Source organism: Grosmannia clavigera, assembly GCF_000143105.1.
Source record: "Grosmannia clavigera kw1407 unplaced genomic scaffold GCSC_156, whole genome shotgun sequence".
NCBI lineage: Eukaryota > Fungi > Ascomycota > Sordariomycetes > Ophiostomatales > Ophiostomataceae > Leptographium > Leptographium clavigerum.
The window spans coordinates 1405654-1431810 of NW_014040784.1; the positions used below are offsets into that span (position 1 = coordinate 1405654).

General features: G+C 54.2%; 8 protein-coding genes across 8 annotated transcripts; 5 read left to right on the plus strand and 3 right to left on the minus strand.

Annotated features, from left to right (window-relative positions):
• Positions 1 to 134: 134 nt before the first annotated feature.
• On the plus strand, positions 135 to 653 carry CMQ_2385 (uncharacterized protein; the record flags this gene model as incomplete). Its single annotated transcript, XM_014316343.1, has 1 exon — positions 135 to 653. The coding sequence occupies one exon, from the start codon at positions 135 to 137 to the stop codon at positions 651 to 653; it is 519 nt and encodes a 172-aa protein (XP_014171818.1).
• Positions 654 to 1241: 588 nt separating this feature from the next.
• CMQ_2295 (phosducin family protein) lies at positions 1242 to 2136 on the plus strand (the record flags this gene model as incomplete). Its single annotated transcript, XM_014316253.1, has 2 exons — positions 1242 to 1306; positions 1383 to 2136. 2 exons carry the CDS (start codon positions 1242 to 1244, stop codon positions 2134 to 2136), a joined length of 819 nt encoding a protein of 272 aa, XP_014171728.1.
• Positions 2137 to 2493: 357 nt separating this feature from the next.
• Positions 2494 to 4044, plus strand: CMQ_2489 (sir2 family histone deacetylase; the record flags this gene model as incomplete). Its single annotated transcript, XM_014316447.1, has 3 exons — positions 2494 to 2848; positions 2933 to 3711; positions 3895 to 4044. 3 exons carry the CDS (start codon positions 2494 to 2496, stop codon positions 4042 to 4044), a joined length of 1284 nt encoding a protein of 427 aa, XP_014171922.1.
• A 490-nt stretch (positions 4045 to 4534) lies between these two features.
• Positions 4535 to 6748, minus strand: CMQ_2409 (map kinase kinase; the record flags this gene model as incomplete). The annotated part of the gene is made up of 2 exons (XM_014316367.1): positions 4535 to 4942; positions 5000 to 6748. 2 exons carry the CDS (start codon positions 6746 to 6748, stop codon positions 4535 to 4537), a joined length of 2157 nt encoding a protein of 718 aa, XP_014171842.1.
• A 3609-nt stretch (positions 6749 to 10357) lies between these two features.
• CMQ_2132 (auxin efflux carrier superfamily) lies at positions 10358 to 12168 on the plus strand (the record flags this gene model as incomplete). The annotated part of the gene is made up of 3 exons (XM_014316090.1): positions 10358 to 10589; positions 10661 to 10827; positions 10900 to 12168. 3 exons carry the CDS (start codon positions 10358 to 10360, stop codon positions 12166 to 12168), a joined length of 1668 nt encoding a protein of 555 aa, XP_014171565.1.
• A 457-nt stretch (positions 12169 to 12625) lies between these two features.
• Positions 12626 to 13485, minus strand: CMQ_2220 (pyridoxamine phosphate oxidase; the record flags this gene model as incomplete). Its single annotated transcript, XM_014316178.1, has 2 exons — positions 12626 to 13315; positions 13378 to 13485. The coding sequence occupies 2 exons, from the start codon at positions 13483 to 13485 to the stop codon at positions 12626 to 12628; spliced, it is 798 nt and encodes a 265-aa protein (XP_014171653.1).
• A 556-nt stretch (positions 13486 to 14041) lies between these two features.
• Positions 14042 to 16372, plus strand: CMQ_2250 (3-methylcrotonyl-carboxylase subunit alpha; the record flags this gene model as incomplete). The annotated part of the gene is made up of 2 exons (XM_014316208.1): positions 14042 to 16146; positions 16225 to 16372. The coding sequence occupies 2 exons, from the start codon at positions 14042 to 14044 to the stop codon at positions 16370 to 16372; spliced, it is 2253 nt and encodes a 750-aa protein (XP_014171683.1).
• Positions 16373 to 16651: 279 nt separating this feature from the next.
• On the minus strand, positions 16652 to 18376 carry CMQ_2311 (siroheme synthase; the record flags this gene model as incomplete). The annotated part of the gene is made up of 1 exon (XM_014316269.1): positions 16652 to 18376. One exon carries the CDS (start codon positions 18374 to 18376, stop codon positions 16652 to 16654), a length of 1725 nt encoding a protein of 574 aa, XP_014171744.1.
• Positions 18377 to 26157: the final 7781 nt, after the last annotated feature.

The following is a 26157-nucleotide window of genomic DNA, read 5'->3' on the forward strand; positions in this document are numbered from 1 at the left end:
TGTCCAAAGGGGTGTTGCGTTTTCATAGTCGAAACATGGTCCCCCTACCCCACGGAGAACGAAATCAAAACAACAGAAAAACAAACGGAGACCCGCATCCTCTCAACACACACACACACAGACACACCCACGACATGGAAAAAGGAAACGGCCCATCACGCGAGCGTGCTGTCTACTTTCTCCGGAAAGAGCAGCCCTCGGTCAATCTCGCCTTGCCACCGGTCGGTTGGCACAGCACCGTGGTGCAGCCTTGGCAGATGACCACCGTCTGTGCGTGCGAGAAGACGGTCGTGATGGTGAAGCAGCCGGGGCACTTGACGTCCATGAAGAAGGAGCGGGGGGTGGGCACCAGGGTCTGTCGTCGTGAGTCAGTATCGAGGCGCATCGCACGGCAGCCAGGATCGCTTGTCGGTGCATACCTTGAGCTTGTGCTTCTTGGCCTCAGCAGCAGCGCTGGGGTTGAGCAGATCGACGGCCAAAGTCTGAAGAGCAAAAAGAGTCAGCACGTCATTCCTGTGGCAGGCCGTGACAATGATATCGAGATCCGCCAGCTTGTCATCCCCCCGGCTGCCCCGTCGCCCTCCATGCGCTCCTTGGCATTCTGCAGCAGCGGAGAGCGTGCGAACAGGCTCCTGTCTCCTCCCCCCCTCTAGACAGTCGGAATTGCCCCGTAGCCGAGACGATGACAGCAAAACAAACAACACTGCGGTTCAGAACGCACCATATTGACGGAAAAGTTGGGTTATCGTAGAGATCGATAAAGGTTCGAGCGAAAAAGAATTCGAAGGTCGAAAGAAAATCTGCGTGTCTGAAGACGGCAGATCTAGCGCTCGAAGTTGTTGGAAGAAAAAAAATTAGATGACTTTGGGGACGGATGGGTGGTAAAGTGAGAGGAAGAAAAAAAAAAGAGGGCAAAGGGAACGGACCAGGAAAATTGTGCACTGCAAATTGGGAGAGGGGAGAAGAAACCAGGCAATTTCTCGCACGTCAATTATCTAACCCATTTTCAGTTTAGTGCTTTAGGGTTTTGCTTCTACACAGTCACGTGAACATGTCTCCACATGAGAGCCTGCCCGAACAGGAATAGGCTCCTAGCTTCAACGTCAACCCCTCTACTGCAGCCAATGGCGTAGTGCTTGGGGACTCTCTTCACAGACATCAGGCAAAGCAGCTGACCGAGCCAGCAGCCTATTTTCGCAGGACATTGTCCTTGTGAAGCAGACGCGCGTCAACAGGACACAATGACAGCACCGGTGGACCAGCGGATAGCGGTTCCGGTGGACGACCCCAATGCGGACACAGAATGGTGAGTCTGGCCGATGGCAGTACAGGTGTCCGTCTGTGGCCGGCAAGCTGACCGTGTGGCGGGTTCGTGCGTGCAGGAACGACATTTTACGCAAGCACGGCGTCATCCCAGAGAAGCCGCCGAGCCCGACCCCGATGATCGAGGAGGCCATAGCCGAGGGCCGACGGCTGGCGCACGAGAACCGGCTTGAGGGCAAGGACCTGGACGAGCTGGACGAGTTCGAGGACGTGGAGGACGAGGACTTTCTGAACGCGTACCGCCAGCAACGCATGCAGGAGCTGCGCAGCCTGACGAAAAAGGCCGTCCACGGCAGCGTGTACCCGCTGACGAAGCCCGAGTACGGCCGCGAGGTGACGGAGGCGTCCAAGGGACATGGCGGCGACAACGAGACGACAAGCACGGGCGTGCCCGTGCTCGTGCTGCTGACATCGTCGGCCGGCACCAACATCGAGTCGCGCGTGCTGTCGGAGCTGTGGTGCCAGGCCGCCGCCGAGTACGGCGAGGTCAAGTTCTGCGAGATGCGGGCTGAACAGGCCATCGAAGGCTATCCGGAGCGCAACTGCCCGACCATCCTGGTGTATCGCAACGGCGACATTGTCAAGCAGGTCGTCACGCTCGTGATGCTCCACGGCGTCAAGACGAACATGCTCGACATCGACTCGCTGCTGGTCGAGGTCGGCGCCGTGCCCGACAACGACATGCGCGTGATCAAGCGGCGACGCACGGCCGAGGACGCCGAAGAGGAGCGTCTGGCCGGCACTAGCACCATCCGGTCAGGCTTCGGTGGGACGCCGGCCAAGGACGGCGACGACGACGACGACTGGGACTGAATAGATGGGAAGGGGGGCTTTGGCCGGTCCCCGGGCCCCGGGAGGGAAAGGCATGGTGGCGCATGACGCGCCCACGGCATCTTCCAGACGGACAGCCAAGCGTCTCGGAGTGGGGACTTTTACAATTCCCTGACCGAGGCTCAAATTGGCCCAGAAATGGACTGGAGTCTCTGGCTGTCTCATATCACCTGTGTGTGTATATACATAACAGAAACTGTGTGTAAGCGACATGCACCGTGTCGGCACTGTACAATGACAGAACCCACTAATGCCTGACATATCTGGCAGCAAGGCTGAACCCCGCAGCAGCCAGATAAGATAAGATGCGCCCCGCTAAAATAGCAGCATCTGCAACGAATGGCCTCGGGCCTGTTTGCGCCTCGAGCCTTTTCACGATACAACCGCCTGCATATCGCTGACCAGGCTCCCACGCACGCAAGATCCGCTCCGTGCGCCACTACAGCCATAGGTCGCCATCGCAAGCAGCGTCACCGGCAACGGTGGACGTCGTCCGATCTGACCCCGTCCGCCCCGTCTCGCCGCCGTGCCGCCAACAAGATGGGACAGGAGGCCTCGAGCCAGATCGACGAGAGCGTGCCGCCAGTCACGCTGAGCGAGCGCAGCATCGAGGCCGTGGCACGCTACATCCGGGACGGCCGGGCCCGCAAGATTGTTGCCCTGACGGGCGCCGGCATCTCGACAGCCGCCGGAAGTGCGTGACCGGATCACGGGCCCCCCTTTGATCGAGTCTTTTTCCGCTCTGTTCCCTGCTCCCTGCTTACGCTGCTGCACACAGTCCCCGACTTCCGCTCGCCCGGCACGGGCCTGTATGCCAACCTGAAGCGGCTCAACCTGCCGTACGCCGAGGCGGTCTTCAGCATCGACTACTTCCGGCAGAATCCGCGCCCGTTCTACGTGCTAGCCAAGGAGCTGTACCCGGGCCAGTTCCATCCAACCGTATCGCACGCCTTCCTCGCCCTGCTGGCATGCAAGGGCCTGCTCAACATGCTGTTCACCCAAAACATTGACTGCCTAGAGCGCGCCGCCGGCGTGCCAGCCGACCGCATCGTCGAGGCCCACGGCTCCTTTGCCACGCAGCGCTGCATCGACTGCGGCACCGCCTTCGACGATGCAGCTATGCGCGATCACGTGAGAGAGGCCCGCGTCCCGCGTTGTGGTCAGCCTGGTTGTGGCGGCCTCGTCAAGCCCGATATCGTCTTCTTTGGCGAGAGCCTGCCGTCACGCTTTCACGAACTCACCCACGAAACGCCCTCCAGCGACGGCACTGACCTGCTGCTCGTTCTCGGCACCTCGCTGACCGTCTACCCGTTCGCCGGCCTGCCGTCGCTGGCCCCCGACGGTGTGCCGCGTGTGCTCTTCAATCGCGAGCAGGTCGGCGACCTTGGCGAGCGCCCCGACGATGTCCTCGCCCTCGGCAGCTGTGACGACGGCGTGCGCCGCCTGGCCGCTGCCCTCGGCTGGCAGGATGAACTCAACCTCTTCTGGCGTCAGCTTGTCGGCGACATCGAGGCCGATCGCCAGCTGCGCCAGGATGTGCTTCTCGTACCGCCGCCGGTCAGCGAGAGCTCAGAGGATGAGTCAGAAGAAGAGAAGGAAGAAAAGGAAGAAAAGGAAGAGAAAGAGGAGGAAGTGAAAGTGAAAGAGAAGGAAGAAGAGAAGGAAGTAAAAGAGAAGGAAGAGAAGGAAGTAAAAGAGAAGGAAGAGAAAGAAGAGAAAAGGAAGGAAGAAAACAAACAGAATGAGACGGAAAAGGAGACGAAACAGGCCGGACAAACTTCCGCTTCAGTCCGTCCGGCAGCTGCTGACGAGGTTGACGAGATCGCTGACGAAATTGCTGCCATCCTGCGTTTGGATGCAAACACCGACAAGAGTGTGGCTGGAGCCTGAAGATGCTGACGCTGGACGCCAGCACAGGCAAGAATGGTGGCCAGGTTTAAGACTCTGGACACCGATGGTTTGGCGGTTCAGGCGTTTATATTTTCTGCACTTTCAAAGTTCCTTGCTACCTCTGTGGTGGAAAAGAACATGTTGATATCATACCCGCTGTAGTTGCGCTATTCTGATATACTCGCTCGCTTTAACAAAACTAGCAAAAAACATGCTTGACGCTTGACTGGATATCCAAGATAGAACAGAACCTCCCCCGCAACCCGGTACAATTAGAATAATGGATTTGTCCGCCAGAGTATGCTGTAAAAGGTATACTTGTATGTCCCAGTCCCCGGTCTATCGCAAACAAAAGAAAATAGGAATACAGCACAAACCCTCTCAACTCCAGTCTAGGAAGATGTTCCGTTCCGTCTTTTTTAGTCTTCCCACCAGCAACCCCCCTCCCGTACATAAAACAGAGACAGAAAAGAACAGACCAATTGCTGTATCAAGGCGCCAGGGGAGCAGTGTGCAAGGCGGGCTTGGCCGTCTCACCGGCCGTCCCCAGACTTCCACTCTTTTTCTTCTCGAGCACTTCGACAGCCCAGGCTGCAACCTCCTCGTCGCCTGCGACGGGAGGGGGATCTGATACATCTTCAGAGCCTTCTGTGGACAGATCGACAGATTCCATCTTTTGGACCACGTCGTCCGAATCCGAGCCGGTGCTAGTAGAATCCTCGTTTTCTACCTCCTCGATGGTCTCATCTTTGGCCAGCGACTTAAGCCAGGGGTGCTTGAGAAGCATCGAGTATGTATGCCGTTTCAGCGGATTCTTGTTGAGGCACGACCGCACAAAATCATGGGCCGTGCTTGAGTAATTGTCGGGCATCACTGGCGGCTCGCCATTAACGATAGCCTAAAACACGTCAGTTTCACAAGCACAGAAACACAAAGATGAAGGGGTTGTACGCACGCTTAGCTGGCTAAAGATGGTAGAGGACACCTCGGGTGGATATGGATAGCGGCCCATGGCACATTCGATAATTGTCAGGCCGAGACTCCAGATGTCGGATTGGACGCTGTAGGTGCCCTGCGCATTTGCTCCGCCTGAGGCCAAGCTGCCGCCAGAGATTCGCTCGGGTGCCATGTAACTCTGGCAGCCGATGTTAGTCTTTGCTATAGACGAGACTAGGTTGCCGCTGACGCCAAAGTCGCAAATCTTGACCTGGCCACGCGTGTTCACTAGGATGTTTGTCGGCTTGACGTCGCGGTGAATGATGTTGTGCTCGTCTTTAAGCGACTTGAGGCCTATCACGGTCGAGTATGTGATCTTGCGCAGAACTGGCTCGGGTATACCGCCGGCGTAGAGCTTGTCAATGGAGCCGCCGTCCATGTACTCGATGCACATATATACAGCACCCTCTTGGTAAAAGGCACCGTAAAAGTCGATAATGTACGGCGACACACATTCGTGCAAGATAACCAGCTCCTTGAGGATAGTGGTAAATTTGGCCTCGTCCAGCTCCAGGCGTATCTCTTTCATGGCCATCACCTTGCCTGTCGTAGCATCGGCAGCGGGTCCCCGGCTGGCTGAGTCGGCGCTGGCCGATCCTTCGCCTATCGCCGGGCTGTTCGCCGAGCCGGCTAGTGACTGCTGTGGTGAAGCGGTGGGCGGGGAAATGGAAGAGACGCTGGACGGAGGGATGTGTGGCTGCTTGAAGCCGCTAAGGCCTGGCCCAAAGCGCGGCTTTGCAGGCTTTGCATGACGTGCTTTATAAACGGTGCCGTAGTTGCCCTTGCCCAGCTCTTCGAGCACCTGGATCTCGTCCAGTGATATCTTAAAAGTGTGGCCTCCGGCAAAGTTGACGCCGGTCCGCGTGATGGTGGCCGCACCCTCAAAGGTGATCCAGCCTTTCTCGGCGTCGATGTAGTGCTTGAAGTCGCTTATGCGCGAGCTGTTGCGGCCGCCGTTCAGACCGGCGCGACCAGGGCCGCTGCCACCACCGTCCATGTCCGACAGCTTTGGTGGCCCTTGGGATGACGCGCCGCCGGGACCACCGGGTAATGGTCCCAGTTTCATAGCTCGGCGCTCACTAAGACTCGGCCCACCTCTCCGGCCGGATGCGCTCGGCACACTGGGAGCTGACTGGTGAAATCCAGGCGGCCCTGGCCGAACTATGCCGCCAAGCCCCATGTTCCTATTAAGATGGGCGGGCAGGCGCATGTTGCTAGCGATGCCGCCGGCCAGAGCACCCCCAAGGCTGGCATGCGAAGCGTCCGAGAGTGGGCCACTAGCGCCACCTGGAGAGTGCGGTGACATAGCCATGCGCTTCTGTTGCAGGGCGCGGGCCTTCTGCATCAAGTCCTGTGGCAGGTTCCCGGCAGACGGAGGAGGGCGTCGAGCATTGTTGAGAGTTCCACTAACGGTCGAGGTCGAACTCATGTAGCCGACAGTGCTGGTCTGCGGGTCGGAGACGGTGCGAAGAGAGGGCAAGCGCCGCGGTGACTGTGGCAAGTCTGCCGGCTGCTGCGAAGACATTGGCTGTGACAGGGACGGTGACAAATCTGCGGCGTGTTGGGAGGAGGCTGCGGGATCGAATCCCCAGTTCGGACGGTCACGACCAGCCGTGTCGTCTCTAGAGTCGATGGAGCCGCCCGAAGCCGGGCCGCTGTCGCATTCTTCGTCCGGGGTGCCCGGTCCGGAGCCTTGGTCGTGGTCCATGGCGACAGGAAGAGGCAGGATAGAGTTATGTAAAGAAGCGGAGGAGAGGAAGAGAAGGAGAGGCGAGGAAGGCAGAGAACGAGGGGAAAAAACTGGCGTTATTGTGGCTCTCGCATGTGTGTGTGAGTGGATGGCGTCTATGTGGAGAATGCTGGCCTTCTTTTTTCGGTGTCTCGTATTTCTGCAGAGGCCTGTATCCGGGACTTTGTCTTGGAGTGCTCGACACAATGTCTGCTGGCGTGTACACGAAACGATGACTAAAGGAAGGTCCAGAGAGGCTGGAGGGGTCTCGGTTTTGATCAGAAACAACCAGATTGGATACGACGGGCCTTCAGAGCATCTAGACCCCACGATGACGAGATTATGTGAGGCTCGATCAACGTTCAGTATCGAGTGACCTCCCGCTGCTGCCGCTGTTGCGTTGCTGTGTCGGCTCTGCAGGACCACAAGTCTTGCCGGACGAAAGCGGTTGGCTCAGGCACAGCTGCTAACCTCTGGGCGGGGCACACAGCTCCCTTGGGTACGGTTGTCGCGGCGGTCGACAATCGAGGCGAACGTTCGAAGCTCGCTGTCAGTGGATGACGAAATGCTATCAGCTGGTGGGGAAGAGGGGGGCTTTTGCCGTAGCTGGGACAGCCGCCCGTTCGGTTACCGGTGCGGATGGCTGGGCGACAAAGAGCGAGTGAAAGATAGAATAGTGGGCAGGGAGGAGACCGGAAGCAGAGAGGATGAAGGGAGAAGAGGAAAAGGAAGAAAGTCGAAAAAGGGCGAGGAAGTCGAGGCAATCTGCCGTTGCTTTAAGGCGGAAGCTTAGGGAGCGAAAACCAAATTAAGCAAGGGCGACTAAGATGGAAAACGGAGAGATTGACTCCAGGCAAGTACAATGACTATGCTATCTGGGCCGGTTAGGTCGTGCCTGCCGCAACTGGGTGATGTCGTCAAGTCTTCTTGCCTGAGCTGGCAGACCTTTCAGAAGAAGGGATTGATATTAATATATCTCTCACATGCCGATCGCAGCCCATGCACCCTCTGCAAGCAACGTTCCTCGCGTGTTGGTGCTGCAGTTTATCGATGCCCCTTCCTTTTTCCTCTTTTCTCCTCTTTTTTTAACCTTTCTTTTTACGACGTGTTTTTCCTTCCTGCTGCCCTTCTGCTATCGGTGCCCCTCCTTGTTGTATGAGTAAGTTACAAGCTTGGCTCCACTCTGTTTTGAGCTTTCCTCCAGACTCGGGCGCGACTCTTTTTTTTCCCCTTTCGTCCTTACTTCTTCTTTCGTCTCTGTCTTCCTCTTTCATGCTTCCCCCTTCCTATTTCCTGTTTCCTGCTTCCTGTTTCCTCTTTTCCCTTTTCTCTACCTCTCTCCACCTTCAGGCAGCCATGTCCTGATGCCAACCCTAATTTCTGCTCTAGGGCACAGCGGACCGGATGCAAGATGATGCTTTGCGCGCGCAACATCGAACCACCCGACGATGACCAGCTTTTGTCGGCCTGCACCCCGGTCCATGCGCAGTCCCTGGATGATGCCCAATCGTGGTGCCGGTGTTAAGGCAAGCCTATGACGTTGATGGCCACGCTGTGGCTTGACAACCGACCAGTGAGACGGGCCTCCGTCCAAGGTTGTGATTGACGGGCCAGCCGAACGGGAGCGGATCGCCACCAAGTTCCTGGCAGAGTGTCATTTTTTTTAGCCCTGGGCCTGCAAGATGTTCGTGTGGTTCTACTGTCTCCACCCCATTCGCTTCTTCATCCTTGTCCTCCGTGGCAAAACCCCATTGTGACTAGAACCTGAAACACCGGTATCCAGATGAGGCGCGAGCACGTTGGGTAGCTCTTGCATGGCAAGATGCGTCTTCGCTGGTGCGCCCCGGCTGTACGGCTGTAATACTCTGCTTATCGCATTCTACTGACATTGCTGCCCTGCCGATCCTGATTCCTGAATGCTCGACTCGGGCCAAGGCATGCCGCCTCGATGACGACCTCAACCACGCCTTGCTGCTGCCACAGATTGCAGGAACAGTCGTGATGTGCTGCTATTTCGGCGTCTTTGGTCTTGTTTCACTGTCATTGCTTTTTCCGGTTTTATTGCCATCGCTTTTCGCCTCCTCACCGTCCAGAAACGGGCTCTGGAGGCCTCCTTGACAACGGACTGGCGGCTTAATCGTGTTTGCGGCGACGAGCACATGTCGTCGCCGGTGTCGTGCCGGTTGTAGGGTGGCATGTCCACACGCCAATAGGCATACGACGTTGAGGCGTGGCGCAACCGAAATACAGGATTTCCGGATGCCAAAATGTGCGAGATTCTGCGAGACGCACACGTTTGTAAGCGTGGCATTACCCGTGCACACCTTGACCCGGCATTGCCAGAGGTGCCCGTTTGAGACTTGCCATCTCGGTCTTGTAGACAATCAAAATATCTGACGTAAACAGGCCGGCAAAGACGGGACAATGCAAGGCGATGGATAAACCGGACGCCACAATCGCGCTCAGTTGGTGGCCACGACCGACAGCCACAACCTAAAGCCACGATCCAGATGCTTGGGTCGTGGGGTCCAGGGGTTGTTGTCCGTGGCAAAAGGTCACGAGCTTTGCTGAAACTCGTGCGAGAAGCGTCCGGCTCCGACGGAAGATTGCCGGCCTGTTCACCGGCCTGTTTCTGCTTCTCCGGTCGCTACGACACAAAGACAGGAATAGCAATGACAACCATTCTCAAAATATAACAAAACCATAACAGAAACCGGCTTCTGCCCTGGATGCTAGTTCTTCGTTGGGCATGCACCGCCGCAGCTCTGTCACGGCTCTGTCACGGCTCTGCCTCAGCTTTTCCCTAGGCAGCAACCTTTCTTTCAGGCCCAATTGGCCCGCTATCGGCTAGTGCTGTCTGGCCATTGGGCCGCTGTAGATCAAACTGCGCCCCCCTGTCTACGTGAGACAAAGGGTGTGTTGCCTGCTAGAAACCCTCTACCAAGTCCTCGCAGCGCTCGGCCAAAGGTGCCAAGCCTGCTCAGCCAACCAGCCCCCCCTTATCTCGCTCGGCCACATGTCTCCATCTGTCGTCGTCACTCGCCCAATCGACGCAATCGCGCTATCACCCCATCGAGCTAGCGCCGGGCTGTATCCAGGTATTCCGACCGTGTAAACTCTGCCAAACGGTACGTGCCAAGCGATCGCCACTGCCACTGCTTCGCAGGTTCCCAAAAAGAAACAGCGCACTCGTCTCGTCATTTCGCCTTCTCTTCTCGTCAGCCCCTTCTTCCTCCTCTTTTCTTCCTTCCCTCTTTCGCGGAAGTCACAATCCAACAGCTGGTCTGCCCTCCCACATCGATTGTCGCCAGATACCATCTCACCTTTGCTAGGCCGCGCCTGCCGGCTTCTCTCAATTTCGCTCCTAACACACCTAGGCGCCTCTCGAACTCTCTAGACGGCGATCGCCCTACTATCCGCAGCCCAAATTCAATAGCGTCATCTGATTGCAAGCTCTTTCGCCTCTCCGGAGTTAGAAAAAGTCGTGGAAAATACTCGTAAATAAACGCCATTCGATTCCTAGATCCTCGCAGACAACTCTCTCTCCCTCTCCTTACCGGCATACCGCCTTTGGGCAATCGACTCGCCATGGCCGACTACATCGCCGGCGTCTCCGAGATGCCAATACTGGCAACCACGATGAATTCGCACGACTCCCATCCGTCATTAGGACACCTGACGCTGCTCGTCTTCGAGGCCGTCATGGAAGTCGTCTGTGTCAGCTTGCCGGGATACATTATCGCCCGGCTCGGCCATTTTGACGCAGACAAGCAAAAGTTCCTCGCGAACCTGAATGTCATGCTTTTTACACCCTGTCTGAGTACGTTTTCGTTATCTTCACCTGTGTCGGTTGGTCATAGCAGCGGATTGCGGCTAACCAAAGCTGCACAGTTTTCACAAAGCTTGCATCACAGCTCGATGCCGACAAATTCAGCGAACTGGGCATCATCCCCGTTATCTTTGTCGTGATGACCATTGTGTCGTATTGTGTATCCGTCACCGTGTCTAAGCTTTTCGGGTTCAACAAGCGCGCCTCCAACTTTGTGACTGCTATGGGCGTAGGTTCCATCTATATGCCGCGTCTAATTCAACCTGTTTTTGTCCCACTTACTAAGACTGCTCGTGATTAGGTGTTTGGCAACTCCAATTCGCTCCCTATCTCGCTGGTGCTCTCTCTGTCTCAGACGCTGAAAGGCCTTCACTGGGACAAGATTCCCGGCGACAACGACGACGAGGTTGGCGCTCGTGGCATCCTGTACCTGATGATCTTTCAGCAGCTTGGCCAGCTTGTGCGGTGGAGCTGGGGATACCACGTTCTCCTGGCTCCCAAGTCCAAGTACGAGGAGTACGCCCAGGCCACAGCCGAGGAAGGCCGCTACCGCGACTCGATCGACTCGGACACCGCAGTTGACGGCCGCCCAACGCTGCTTATCAACGACAGCACGAACACCGGGGAGGAAGACGTTCCCGATAGCCCCACCAGCGACACATTCTCGTTCGAACCATCCGGTCGGACGCCGGTAGCTCCGCGCTCGCGCGCCTCCATTTCCGAGACAGATGCAGACGACGACGACACTCACAGCCAGAGTCAGTTCTCAACGAGGAAGCGGAGTCCCCGATACAATGGCCACGGCCTCCCCGACGGCATCATGTCCTTCCCGCGCATCCACAGCGTCACCGATGCAGACACTCCGTCGGGCATGCACGGCCTCCATGCACGGCTCCTGCGCCGTGGCCAGAAAGCATCCGAGGACATGGCGAGCAGGCTGAACACGACGTTTGAATCTCTGCCTCCCTCTGTGCAGACAGTGCTGCAGGCGATCCAGCAGATCTGGCTTCGTGTCTATAACTTCCTCTGGGACTTTATGAACCCGCCCCTGTGGGCCATGCTCATTGCGGTTGTGGTTGCCTCATTCCCGAGCCTGAAGCAGCTTTTCTTTGCCGAGGGGTCGTTTTTCAAGAACAGCGTGACGAGCGCCGTGTCGCAGAGTGCCGGCGTGGCCGTGCCTATCATCCTGGTGGTTCTCGGCGCCAATCTGGCGCGCAACACGCAGAACCCGACGAGCAACGACGCGGAGGAGGCCCAGATTGGGAAGAAGCTGCTTATCGCCTCGCTGATCAGCCGCATGCTGCTGCCGACCCTGATCATGGCGCCGATCCTGGCTCTGTTTGCCAAATACGTGCCGATTTCTATCCTGGACGACCCGATCTTTGTCATCGTCTGCTTCCTGCTGACAGGTGCGCCGAGCGCTCTGCAATTGGCGCAGATCTGCCAGATCAACGGCGTGTACGAACAGACCATGTCCAAGGTGCTCTTCCAGAGCTACGTCATCTGGATCCTGCCGTCGACGCTGATTCTGGTGCTGTGTGCGCTGGAAGTGGTGGAATGGGCGAGATGAGCAGTTTCCTGCTAGTCGCCCCCGGCTGTCTGGTTTACGCTGTAGGCTCACTCAGATTGGCACTGCAGCCTCTCGTACGATTTAATCTTCCAGTTTTGATTTCCGGGTTCTGTCTTTATGGGCCTGTTCATTCTGCGTCCGCATCCTTGGCGTTGGTGTTATTTAGTCCTTCCGGGCTCGGGCTGTTTTAGTTTGTTGGTTTCTGGGGTTTTCATGACTTAGGGTTCACCTAACGGCGACATAGCTTTGCGGGTGGCAAGCGACACGAGGCTGACGAAGGATAATTGTAGCTTCGACAACGGGCACGGAGAATGTAAGAACAGCCACCAAGTCGTGCCTCGTGATCCTGCCAACAGTACATATATTATGGCCCAACCGGTGTCTGTTCCTCTCTATAGGAACAAAGAACATGTGAAGAATAAGAAAGTGTTTCCGAGACGCCAGTTGCCAGCCGGCTCTAGTGACCTCCGATGATGCCGTTGGCGGCGGGACTGGTCTGCAAGCCTGGCGCCGGCGCCAGCACCCAGTCGCGGACTTGGCCCTTCCAGTCGCTGATGCGGACGTCGTGGATGTGGACGACGATGACGCGCACCTCCTCGCCGGCGACGAAGCGGCTGCTGCCGTTCTCGGGCCGGGGGTCTGCGGCCGTAGACGTGCCGGCGCGGGCAATCTGCTGATGGATGCGGCGCTCCTGCGGGCCGACGGGATCGGCATCAAAGGTGTTGTTGGCGAGGTGCTGCTGACGATAGTAGGCCTCCTCGGGCGAGCCCTGCGGTAGCACGCGGGCGGTACCGTTGATGGTGGCCGAGATGGACGAGACCGCGGCCGTGTTGAGATTGAGCAGGAGCGTCGCCAGGCTGGACGGCTCCGGCGAACCGCCGCCACTACCATTACCACCAGCACCGGCACCGGGGCTGCCGCCACTGCCATCGTCCATGTTGCTGTCGGTCGACAGGCGGCGGGTCAGCGGCCGGTGCGAGACCCAGTCGTGCACCAGCAGAGACACGTTTGGGTTGGCCACAATGTTGTGGGTCTTCTTGCTGGCCGGATTGGTCGTCATGGCGATGACCGGACTGGCCTCCGGCAGATAGGTGTAATTCATGAGTGAGACGTGCGGCACGTTGTTCACACACGTGGCCAGGTGCAGCTAAGCCAACAGGACCGAGGTCAGATCAAAGGAACAAAAGACGGGAAGACGCAGGGTCTTACAAATCGGGCATTCTCCAAACATTGAACCACCTCGGTGGGCAGAGAGGCCGTCGTCTGCTTGTTGGTGTCGCCGTCAGAGGCCTCGTAGTTTAGGGGAATCTGCTCCATTGAGGAAGAGGCGTGTTGTTTGTGCAATTGGAGCCGTGGTCAGGTTTGGTCAAGCAGGGCGAAGCTGTTGCATAGTAGTCAGGCGACCATGCTGGAAAAAGAGACTGCGTGGGGCAATGCCTATAGCGGGGTATCAAGGTGACAAACACCTGTTAGGCGAATATAGGGCGGCACATGACGTCAGAGCACGCAACGACGCAGTGGGAGCTTTAAGTGTGCAGTGCTGTGTCCGAGGCAGACGAGCATGGTCTGTCAGACAGCACGGGTCGTGAAGCCTAGTCGTGTTTCGTGTTTTGCTCCGACCTCAAAGCCCTGTCGGTGCTGGAGAGGGACTTTACCCCGTATTTTGGCGTACCCCATGTTTATTGATCGTCTGTGACGGCCTTCCCCGTTTTACTAGCTCGGCTGCGGCTACCTTCGGCATGCAACCGACATATGCAGCGAGGAGGGGAGACACAAAAGCGAAAAGCTGAGAGATCGCTCCTGCCGCTGGTGAGCTCCCAAACATCACCGCCTCGACTTTCCTCTTCTTCCTCTCCAACAAGATAACGACGACATGCGACCTCTCAAGCGAGCTGCACACGTCCGGCTGCCATTGCGGCACCCAATGCGGCTGCTGGCCACAACAGCAGATTCGCCCTCACCAGCGACAGGCCCGGTCGGCTCTCTGCTCATTGCCAACCGCGGCGAGATCGCCTTGCGCATCCACCGTACTGCCACGCGCATGGGCATCCCGACCACGACGCTGTACACGGCAGTGGACGCAACTGCACAGCACGCCCGAGCATCACCTCGCAGCTTGGCATTGGGCTCGTATCTGGATGGCGACAAGATCATTGCGCTGGCACTGCAGCACGGTATCCAGGCTCTGCACCCGGGCTATGGCTTTCTGTCGGAGAACGCAGCGTTTGCAGAGCGCTGCGCAGCTGCGGGCATCACGTTCGTGGGTCCGCCAGCACAGGCCATGGCCGACATGGGCGACAAGGCACGCAGCAAGGCCATCATGCTGGCAGCCGGAGTGCCGTGCGTGCCCGGATACCACGGACCGGACCAGGCCCCCGAGCAGCTGGCGGTCCATGCGGCCAAGGTCGGCTATCCGGTGCTTCTCAAGAGCGTGCGTGGGGGTGGCGGCAAGGGCATGCGCATCGTGCAGACGCCAGACGAGTTTGAGGCGCAGCTGCGCAGTGCACGGGCAGAGGCGCGGGCCAGCTTCGGCGACGGCGGTGAGGTCATGCTGGTGGAGCGGTATATTGTGCGGCCGCGACACGTCGAGGTGCAGGTGTTTGCGGACAAGCACGGCACTGCCGTCGCTCTGGGCGAGCGTGACTGCAGCATTCAGCGGCGCCACCAGAAGATCCTGGAAGAGTCGCCAGCTCCAGACCTGGGCGACGACCTGCGCCACGACCTGTGGGACCGAGCTCGCACGGCTGCGCTTGCGGTGGGTTATGTCGGCGCTGGCACGGTCGAGTTCATCCTCGACCGCGACACGGGCGAGTTCTTCTTCATGGAGATGAACACGCGGCTGCAGGTCGAGCATCCGGTCAGCGAGCTCGTCACTGGCACAGACCTGGTCGAGTGGCAGCTGCGCGTAGCTGCTGGCGAGCCGCTGCCGCTGATGCAGGACGCCATTGAGAAGCGCATCAGAGATCGCGGCCATGCTATCGAGGCGCGCATCTATGCCGAGAACCCGGAGCGCGACTTCATGCCGGACTCGGGCTGCCTCGTACATCTGGCCACGCCGGCCGTGCAGCCTGTTGGCACCAACAACGAAGAGGCTGACGTGCGCATCGACGCCGGCTTCGTGCAGGGCGACACGGTGTCGGAAGCGTACGACGGCATGATTGCCAAGCTGATCGTGCGCGGTGCCGACCGCAAGCAGGCCATCCGCAAGCTGGAGCTCGCCCTGGAAGAGTACGAGGTGGCCGGACTGCACACCAACATTGAGTTTCTCAAGCGGCTGTGTCGGTCGCCTGCGTTTGTCGCCGGCGACGTCGAGACGGGTTTTATCGATAAGTGGCGCGACGAGTTATTGGCGCCGCGCGCCGTGGCCGACGAGACGTATGTGCAGGCGGCTCTGGCCTTGTTTGTAGCTGCACGGCCCGGCGGCTTGGCCTGCAGCTTGCACGGCCAGCCGCTCGGATTTGGTGATGCCGGTGGCGGTGGTACGGCTGAACGTAGCTTCGCCTTTGAGGTGGTGGACGCCTACAGCGACCGAGCCGGCGACGTGGTGGAGGTAGCATTGACGCAGACAGGATGGCAGCGGTTCCGGGCGCGGGTGTGGTGGCGGGACAACAAGTCGGGCAGTGTTACGTACGATGATGTCTTGCTGGATTCATCGGCCGTAGAGCACAGACAGGCAGATACCACGGCGACAACCACGACCACCCGGCTGACGGCCTTTTATCCCACGACGCGCGCAACGTCCACAGTGGTGCAGCAGCAGCTGCAGCAGCAGGCAGAAGACATTGGACCCGTGCAGCTGACCGTCTTCCAAGGCGGCACCAAGACGGAGCTCAAGCTGGCTCCGCCGGCGTGGTACGCAAAAGTGCGTGGGACCGACGAGTCGGCCGGGCTGTCGGTGGTGGCGCCAATGCCGTGCAAGATCCTGCGCAACGAGGTGTGTGTGGGCGAGACGGTCGAGAAAGGGGCTCCGCTGGTCGTGTGAGTTATGTTTTCGTCTTTGTCTTTTGTTTTTCGGCTTCTTTTCTGCTGCCTGTGACATCTGCTGACAATCGGCAGCATCGAATCGATGAAGATGGAAACGGTCATCCGGTCGCCGCAGCAGGGCATCGTCAAGAAGCTGGCACACAAGGAGGGCGACATCTGCAAGGCAGGGACGGTGCTGGTGCTGTTCGAAGAGGCTGAAGAGGCCGAGGAGGCCAAGTAGAACTGGCCAGCAAGCAAAGCTGGAGTGAAATGAGGGATACGGGGACAAGGCTCTTGCCAATCGAGCGTGTTACAAGGTCGTGCCTTCCGGCGACATTTTTTTTACAATAAATAAATCAAACGCTCCTTCCTTGTGGAAATCAAATCTATTCGTACATTCGACATCGCCTTTATATACCCGTTATGCCAATCCATCTCTAGTCCCAGGATATCGAACCAAAATCACTGACGCCGTTTCCATGCTGTGCGCCTCGATGCAACTTATGGCCGTGCCATCTCGCTAAGCGATCGCGGCCAGCCCGGCGGCGATGCCGTCTAGGCCAAAGCCGGCAAAGCCCTCCTCGACAGACCAGGGCTGTTCCGGGTCGAAGTCGGCGCCGTGCAGCACGTTGCAGGCACGGCCGACGACGAGCAGACCGGGTGGCCGGCTGCCCTCCTGTTCGATGGCGGCGGCGACGTGTGCGAGCGTGGTGCGGATCACCTTCTGGTCGGGGCAGCTGGCCCGCTCGACCACGGCACAAGGAGTGTCGGCCGGCCAGAGGACGCGATGCTGCTGTGATCCAGATTCAGCTTCAACATCCGTCAGAGCAGTCAGCTCGGCCACGAGCCCGCCGATCCGGTGCAGCGCCATCAGAAAGACGGTCGTGCGCGACGGCCGGTAGCCGGGTGGCCGGGGGGTGGCACCCTTCTTGCCGGTGCCGGTGCAGATGAGCACCTGATCGGCGGCATCGCGATGTGTCGGCGGAATGCTGGCAAACAGCGGTGCCGACAGGGCACTGGTCACGCCGGGCAGCACGACAATCGACGCGTCAGCAAAGCCGGCCGCTCGCAGCCGCAAGACCTCCTCGCCGCCACGGCCGTACACAAACGGATCGCCTTGCTTGAGCCGCAGGACCACGCGACCAGCACGGGCACCGGCCACGGCAGCTGCCACCAGCTCGTCCTGTGCCGCCTCCGCGTTGCCCGGGAACTTGCGCGCAATAGACACCTCTGTGTGGCGTGGGATCAGGTCCAGCACGCCCTGTGGCACCAGCTTGTCCGCCAGCACGAGGTCAGCCGACAGGATCGCCTGGTGCACCGCGCGCGTCAACAGGTCTGGATGGCCTGGTCCTGAGCCGGCCAGAATGATGGTGCCAGTCGAGGCGGACGTGGCCGGGGCCGTTCCGTCGACAGTCCGGTCGTCAGACACAGTCTCGCTGTACGCCTGCAGCAGCGCGTCGACGTCGGCGGCACTCACGCCCGCCAGCCGCTTCAAGGGCCAGTACTCGCACATCTGGGCAAGCCAGCGCATCCGTCGCGTCCGGCTCGCGTCCACGTCGGTCTCTGAGACGAGCCGATTAAACGTGGCGCTCTGGTCTGGCGTATCGTCCGTGTCTGCCGCATTTGTCACGCCAGGCGCTGCTGGCACGGCAGCAGCCACCACCTCTCCTCGGTCTTCAGCTTGAATCTGCCTCCGCAGTAAACCCAGCCGGGCACAGGCGTCACCCAAGCCGGCCGGCAGCGATGCTGCCACCTCGCGGCGGATACGTGCTGCCAGCCGACAGCCGCTACCGTTGGTGGTCACGCCGATCTGCAGCGGCCCATCGGTGTACGTTGACAACAGCGCAAACGAGCACAGCCGCGGCTGGTCCGTGACGTTGACCGGGATGCGATGGCGGCGACAGAGGCCGGCAATGTGGCCGGCCAACGTCTGGTCCGACGATGTGGGTGCATCCTCGGTGACAAATACAGCGTCGACAACATGGCCAACATCAGCGCGGCCAAGCGTAAAGAGCTGCTCGTCCTGGAACGGTGCACGAACCCAGGGCACCGAGCCCGCGTCGATGTGGCGCTGCAATGCGGCCGGAAAGACGCTCTTTCCGGGTACCGGGGCCACGAGCACCGGGATTGCGCCGACTGCGAAACTCTGGCCGCAGCGTGTGGCTGCTAGTGGGTTTGCGCCGACGATCAGGTGGACATGAGCACGGCTGTCGACGGCCGTCAGGAAGGAGGTGTGATAGGCCATGGTGGGGAGGAAGGGGATAGAGAGAGGAGAGGAGAGAGGGGGGAGAAAGGAGAGAGGAGAGAGGAAGCAGAGGGAGGAGAGAAGTAAGTGTGAAAATAGGTCAGAGAGGAAAGAGGAGGGGTGGTAGACAAGAATTGCTGCTTCTTTGCTGGTCCTCTTGTCGACTGCCTGTCCCAATCGTCTCAGTCACAGCACATACAATATGAGGCCTCTTCTAGCCACGGAAGCAGAGGTTTCCAATGCGCTCCATGGAATACAAGTAGTGACGATGTCTCCCTCATCGGCCGCGCTTTCTCCGGTTTTGCCTCCTGTCACCAGACAATAGCGCAACCGACCAATGACAGGCCTGCTGACAGGCCTATTTCGCACGCTGCTTGCAGCCACCAGACAACTTTTTTCGCACTAAAACTGACGCCATAGCTCAAGTGGGGGCACTGAGCCCGCGGAGATCTGCTTCCCCATGCATTTCCGCGTCCTGTTCCTTAATGCACGTGACCTGCAATGAGAGGCTATGGAATTGTGTACTCCGTACAGAGGTCGCTACCAAAAGTCCTTTCTGACCGCCTTAGACCCACAAATCTAAATAATGCCGGCAGAATTATTTGTTTACTTTTCCGTGCCGCTGCTGCCGCTGCTGCCGTCGCGCCTTTTGTTTTTTCTTACATCTAATTCATTATGCCTTTATACAATATTGCTACCCGGGCGCAGGCCCTTAGCTTAAAGCTATTCGGTGCTACGAATAATCAAATCGAAGCCTTTACTGGTATTTCTGCACGGCAGGTACATTGTTAAAGGTGTACTTGGGTAGGCCAGGTAAGTTAGGCAGGCAAGGAGGTATCTTCTTAACAGGAGGAAGCAGCCGTATATTCAATAGCTAATTCTTGCCTTCTGCACTCTAAGGGAGTGCGGGAGGCACTCTTTATCGTAGGCGCACCTCTGGCGCACCAAGTGCGCAGGACAGGCGCGACCCTGTTTCTACTTGGCCCGTGCGCTAGCACGTGCTGTGGCCTATGCGTAGACTGCGCCACGCAGCCTGCGCCACCAGCACCGCTTCTAGTTTACAATGTGCATCTAATACGCTGTGCGCATACTGTGTACGGCTTGCGCGTAGCCTGCGTTGGTCCTCTTCTTAGGGCGGCGTTATAATTGCTCCTCTCTTATGCCTAACTTCCTTAAGGTAGGTCTTAACGAAAGGCTTGTAACCTTTGTTCTTAGTAGTAGTAGTGCTTATCCGTTTGCGGCAGCTTTTTTATACTTGCTAAGATCGCTATTAAAGGCAACTTAAGGCGCCTTTAGTTCCTTCTTCTAGAAATAATAAATTTATCTTCTAGCAGCAATATAGCTACTTTTAATTCTAACGTTCCTATGCTTACGGTAAGCGCCTCTAGCGCTCTAGTACCCGCTACGGCCCTAGCCCTTACTCTCTAATACTCTTTACCCTCTAGCTAAAGTGCTAGTTCTAGCTGCGCGCAATGTACGCGTAAGGCTTATGCTAGCATAGTTTGTCGTTTAGCGTAGACTACGGCGCGCGCCGTGCCCCTAGTTAGGCCTTTAGTAGCCTGTTAAGGTGTAAGAGCTACCCTTGCTAGTTTAGCACTTCTAAGGTTAGTAGCGGCTATGCTACTAGCTTACCTTTAGGTTGCCTTAGATAGCTTGTTGTGCGTATAGTGCTTACACTACTTTCTAATAACTCTCTTTATAAAGTTGCCTAGGTTTATAGCTATGCTGTGTATTTATAGCGTTGCTAGCGCTAGGCGCTATAATAGCTGCCGTGCTAGCAAGCATAAGTATTATAGGGTAAGTCTTCTTTAGTAGCTATAAGCTACTCTAGTAGCTAATAGAATATAGGTTTTCCCGCTAATAGTTAGCAACTAGGCTAACTTTAAGATAGTACTATGTAGCCTTAATAAGAAGCTTTATAGCTAAGGTTTGCTTATAGTGCGCGCAGCACTTGTACATACTATAAGTGCTTTTATTACTACCTTATTATAGGTAGATAAGTAGTAGTAGCCTACGTTGCTAAGAGTGTTGTTAGCTACTAACATTATATAAGTAAAGCTTAATCTTTACTAGGGCATTAAGGCTTAAGAGAAGGCTTAAGAGGTAGCCTGCTAGATAGAGGCCTAATAGGCTTTATTAGCTTAAATACACTTACTATTGCTATATACGCTCTTTTTATCTTTGCTGCCTAGGCCTACTACTTTAACCCTTTAGCAACTCTTTATTAAAGGTATACTTAGGTAGGCTAGGTAAGTTAAGCAGGCAAGAAGGTATCTTCTTAACAGGAGGAAGCAGCCGTATATTCAATAGCTAATTCTTGCTTTTTACACTCTAAGAGAGTGTAGGAGGCACTCTTTATTATAGGCGCACCTCTAGCGCACTAAGTGCGCAGGACAGGCGCGACCCTTTTTCTACTTAGCCTATACGCTAGCACGTGCTATAGCCTGTGCGCAGACTGCGCTACGCAGCCTACGCTACTAGCACCGCTTCTAGTTTACAATGTGCATCTAATACGCTGTGCGTATACTGTGTACGGCTTGCGCGTAGCCTGCGTCAGTCCTTTTCCTAGGGCGGCGTTACAATTGCTCTTCTTTTGTGCCTAACTCCCTTAAGGCAGGTCTTAACGAAAGGTGTAAGGGTATTCTACACACGCGTCCCTACGCACCGGTTCGGCAACCAGTCGCTTATTAAGCGGCGGACTTAACGAACTATCTTGACACGTTGCACGGGACTAGCACAGCCACTTAGCTGCGCCACGCCCCACTAGGTTTGCGCTACACCGCATCTTCCAGCCACGTATATATTAGCTGGCAGGCCTTTGCCTACTAATCTCCTATAGTTCGTTAAGTTAAAGTCTTAATACAACAGTACAAACCAGTTAAGCCTTCGTAACCACGCATTGCACACCAGCCCCTTACAAAAGGCTTGCAACCTTTGTTCCTAGTAGTAGTAGTGCTTATCCGTTTATAGCGGCCCCTTTGTGCTTGCTAAGATCGCTGTTAAAGGCAACTTAAAGCGCCTTTAGTTTCTTTTATTTAAAAGGTTAGTCTTATAGTTAAATTAGATTATTATAGGGTTTAGCATCTAGTTACTTCTTCTAAAAACAATAAATTCGTCTTCTAGCAGCAACATAGCTGCTCTTAATTCTAACGTTCCTATGCTTATAGTAAGCGCCTCTAGCGCTCTAGTACCCGCTGCGGCCCTAGCCCTTACTCCCTAACACCCTTTGCTCTCTAGCTAAAGTGCTAGTTCCGGCCGCGCGCAACGTGCGCACGGGGCTTACGCTAGCATAGTTCGTCGTTTGGCGCGGACTACGGCGCGCGCCGTGCCCCTAGTTAGGCCTTTAGTGGCTCGTTAAGGTGTAAAAGCTGCCCTTGCTAGTCTAGCGCTCCTAAGGTTAGTGGCGGCTGCGCTACTAGCTTACCCCTAGGTTGCCTTAGACGGCTTGTTGTACGTGCGGTGCCAGCACTGCTTTCTAACGACTCTCCCTACAAAGTTGCCTAGGTTTACGGCCGTGCTGTGTATTTACAGCGTTGCTAGCGCTAGGCGCTGCGACGGCTGCCGTGCTAGCAAGCATAAGTGTTATAGGGTAAGTCCTCTTTAGTAGCTATAGGCCGCTCTAGTAGCTAACAGAATGCAGGTTTTCCTGCTAATGGTTAGCAACTAGGCTAACTTTAAGATAGTGCTGCGCAGCCTTAATAAGAAGCTCTACAGCTAGGGTTTGCCCGCAGTGCGCGCGGCACTTGCGCGTACTATAGGTGCTTTTGTTGCCACCTTGTTATAGGTAGATAAGCAGTAGCAGCCTACGTTGCCAGGGGTGTTGTTAGCTGCTAATGTTATATAGGCAGAGCTTAATCTTTGCTAGGGCATTAAGGCTTAGGAGAAGGCTTAAGAGGTAGCCTGCTAAGTAGAGGCCTAGCGGGCTTTATTAGCCTAAATACACTCGCTATCGCTATATACGCCCTTTTTGTCTTTGCTGCCTAGGCTTGCTGCTTTAACCCTTTAGCAGCTTTTTTAGCTACTACGCCTAATGCTTAGTAACACTAGTTATGCCGCCTTTACTGCAGCCTTTAATGCTTTTCTTAAGGCGATAGTAAGGGTATATATTATAAACAAGGTTTATACTAGGGTGGCGGCTAGCGTAGCGTTGCTTTAAAGGCTCTTTAGATAGTTTTGCGTAGTCTCTTATAAGGCCTTTTAGCTAGTTAAATTAATTTAGGCTTTTGCCTATATGTTTTTATCTTTACGCGCTTGCTGCGCGCATACCGCTTAATTGCTGCGTGCGCATTTTCTATATCTTTTTCCGGCACTTACTAGTTGTATTTAGTTAGCTAGTTTGTCTAATATACTAAGTATTTGGTCTAGCTAGCCTTGCGTCTCTTGTCTAAGACTGCTTTTACTTTCTATTTGTTGTCTAGGTCTTTTAACGCTAGCATTGTTAAAGGCGCTTGTTTTACGCCTACCTTACTCTTCTAGTACTTTAATAGTAAGACTAAGAAAACGTTATGCAGTTAGCTATATTGTTTTAGTAGTGCTAGTTAATATGCCTATTTGCCTATAGTCTTAAGGATTTTAAAGGGCTTAATGCGTCTTAGTGCTAACTTTTTATTTTTTAGGCAAAGGTTTTTTATAAAAAGGCTTACTAGCTCTCTTACTATAAAGCTTATAGGCTAGTAGCGCGCATTGTAGTAACGCTTCTAGCGCTTTATTGTATGCTCCTAGTTTGCTGCTAACCTTTTCTATATAGCTTTTAGTTTTTTTAAGCGGTTGTATACCGCTAAGACTGTGTTGCGCGTGTCCTACTTCTCTCTTATAGTTACGCTACCCTTAGGGCAAGTTCGCAGGTTTAGTTTCTAACTATATAGCGCTTTAAATAGGCTAATTTTAGTTATTACGTTAATAGCGTTGTTGTAAGCGTATTGCGCTAAAGATAACAAAAAGGGCTAATTTAATTGCTTCTTTGTTATAAAGCAGCGTAAGTATTACTTTAACGTCTAGTTAGATCTTTTTGTTTGCTTGTTTGTTTAAAGGTAAAATATAGTTAATAGCTGCCTATAGATTCTAGTCTAATAGTAATATTTACTTTAGAATTTGCTAGTAAATATACTTTTTTAATTAGAGACTATACTCTTTAGTATTACGCTATATACTAGTTTTATATATTAGTGTATAAGGTGCGTAAGTGTAACGCCGCCCTAGGAAGGGGACCGACGCAGGCTATGCGCAAGCCGTACGCAGTATGCGCACAGCGTATTAGATGCACATCGTAAACTAGAAGCGGTGCTAGTGGCGCAGGCTGCGTGGCGCAGTCTGCGCACAGGCCACAGCACGTGCTAGCGCACGGGCCAAGTAGAAACGGGGTCGCGCCTGTCCTGCGCACTTGGTGCGCCAGAGGTGCGCCTACGATAAAGAGTGCCTCCCGCACTCCCTTAGAGTGCAGAAGGCAAGAATTAGCTATTGAATATACGGCTGCTTCCTCCTGTTAAGAAGATACCTCCTTGCCTACCTAACTTACCTAGCCTACCCAAGTACACCTTTAACAATTCCTAATTCTTCTACCATTAGGCTACCCGAGTTAGGAGGCAGAAGAAGCAATGGCACCTCGAAAGACCACAAAGCAAACGTCGCACGCACGTAGTGCGCAAGAAGAGAGCAGCTCTAGGGCAACAGTCGAGAACCCCCTCAACCCTATCGTCGAAGAAGTAGAGAACAAAGACTCTGATCTCTTAGAGGAGGATTACAAGCAACTAGATAACGACGATGCGGGCAAAGGCCCCTTAGGGCAGACCATTAGGCCTACCACAAACTAGATGGTAGCAGACCTTATTGCTAAAAATGATCGACTGCGTAAAGCAGAGCGCTTAAAGCCGCGAATAGTAGACCTATAGCAACAGCTCCTAGATATAGAAGCAACCCAAGCAAAGGGTAAGCGCACTTGCAACGAGGACTCTAACGAAGACAGCTTTTGCAGTTAAGATATTATTTTAAAAAGCAGCATTAAACTGCTCTTTAAGACACCTAGCAGCTTCTAAGAGCGCGCTACCTAGCTATAGGCTAAGAAGCGACACTTCTATTTAGCCCCTAATAAGTTTAAAAGCGCTAGTTACTAGATTAATTATATGCTTAAATATATAAAGCAGTTATGCCGCACTATATAGAAAACGCACCTATAAAGTATAATAGACGCAGTAGTGGTAAAGGCCTAGAGCGACTAGGATGCATTTAAGGCTTAGACCTTAACCTTTATAGCTAATCCTTATAACATAGCTTTTATTATTACTAATAGAATTAGCAAGGCTTATTAAAGATTAAGGCAAACCCCCTAAGACTTTAATAACTACCTTGCCTTCCTTAAAAACCAACTGCCTATTAAATCAAAAAAGAAATAAGCACAATTGCTATTCTCTAAGCTACTCTTAGAATTAAAAAAAGATCTCTTAAAATTAAATAAGATACTATAAACTAGAGCAGAACTAGTAGCTAGAGTAATAACGTTTTAAAGCTTAAAGAAGCTAAAGGCTCGGTCAAAACAAAACAACAATAGCACACGCAGCAAAAAAGCGCAAAAGAATTAAAGAGGCTGCAAAGGCGGCTATAAAAATAACACTAATTAAGAAAACAATCGCAGCAACTACTACGGTAGTGCTAGAGGTAAAGGCTAAGGTAAAAAGAGAGGCGGACTAGCCGCTACAGCTACTAAAGGCTACTAAAAGAACCTTACCTATATAAATAGTAAGCGCATAAAGTGCTTTATTTATAAAAGCAAAGGCTACTTTGCCTAGAACTGCTTAAAAAGGCAAGAGACTACATTGGTAAATTTAGTTTAACTAACTAAAAAGAATGCTAAAAAGGTAAAAAACTAAAAACGCCTAAGACAAACCAAGACCCCTAGGCGTTACTAAAGACGATTAAAATTAGTAATCTTTTTCTTATCTAAGCTTCTTTCCTTAGACTAACAACCATAGAAGTATCTGCTGCGTAGGATACTTGCGCAAGTCTTAATACTATTAACTATAAATTCGCAAGACTATAAAGACTAGAATCTATAAAGATGTTAGTACTAACCTTTAAAGCGTATAATAGGAGCATTATAAGCGTAGCGAGAGTGTAGAAGGTGCCTCTACGTATAAGGGACTCTTGCGGGTACACCTATAAGATTACACGGGTTTGTGCAGGAGTTACTAAACCTGCCGGGTATTAAGGCCTAATGATATTACTATTAATAACAACCCTCTAGAGTAAGAAAGTTTACCTAAAGCTAGCAGACCGCCGCTAGTGGTTTAAAGCACGCACGAAGACTATGCGACTTGTACTATAAGAAATCTTCCTTGCTATAGCGCGCAAAGAGCGCGCATAGGTATACATAATCTTGCCAGGCGACCTAAAAGTGAAAGGTTATTTAGAAGGCACGAGCGCACTGCCTACGCATTTAGCGCGCAAGTATAGCGACGTGCTAAATTTATCTAACGCTAAGGTTTTACTGTTACACAAGGCTACTAACCATGCAATTAATCTTCTACCTAGCGGTTAACTACTGTACAGGACAATATATTCTTTATTGCAAAAAGAATTAGAAGAGCTACGTTAGTACTTAGACAATAACTTAGTAATAGAACGAATTCGCCTATTAAAAAGCTTTGCAAGCGCACTTATTCTTTTTATGTCTAAGAAGGACGAAAGCTTGCGCTTGTGCGTTAACTATAGAGGGTTAAATAAAGTTATAGTAAAGAACTAATACTCGCTACCCTTAATCTTTAAGATTATAGACCGCGTAGTAGGAA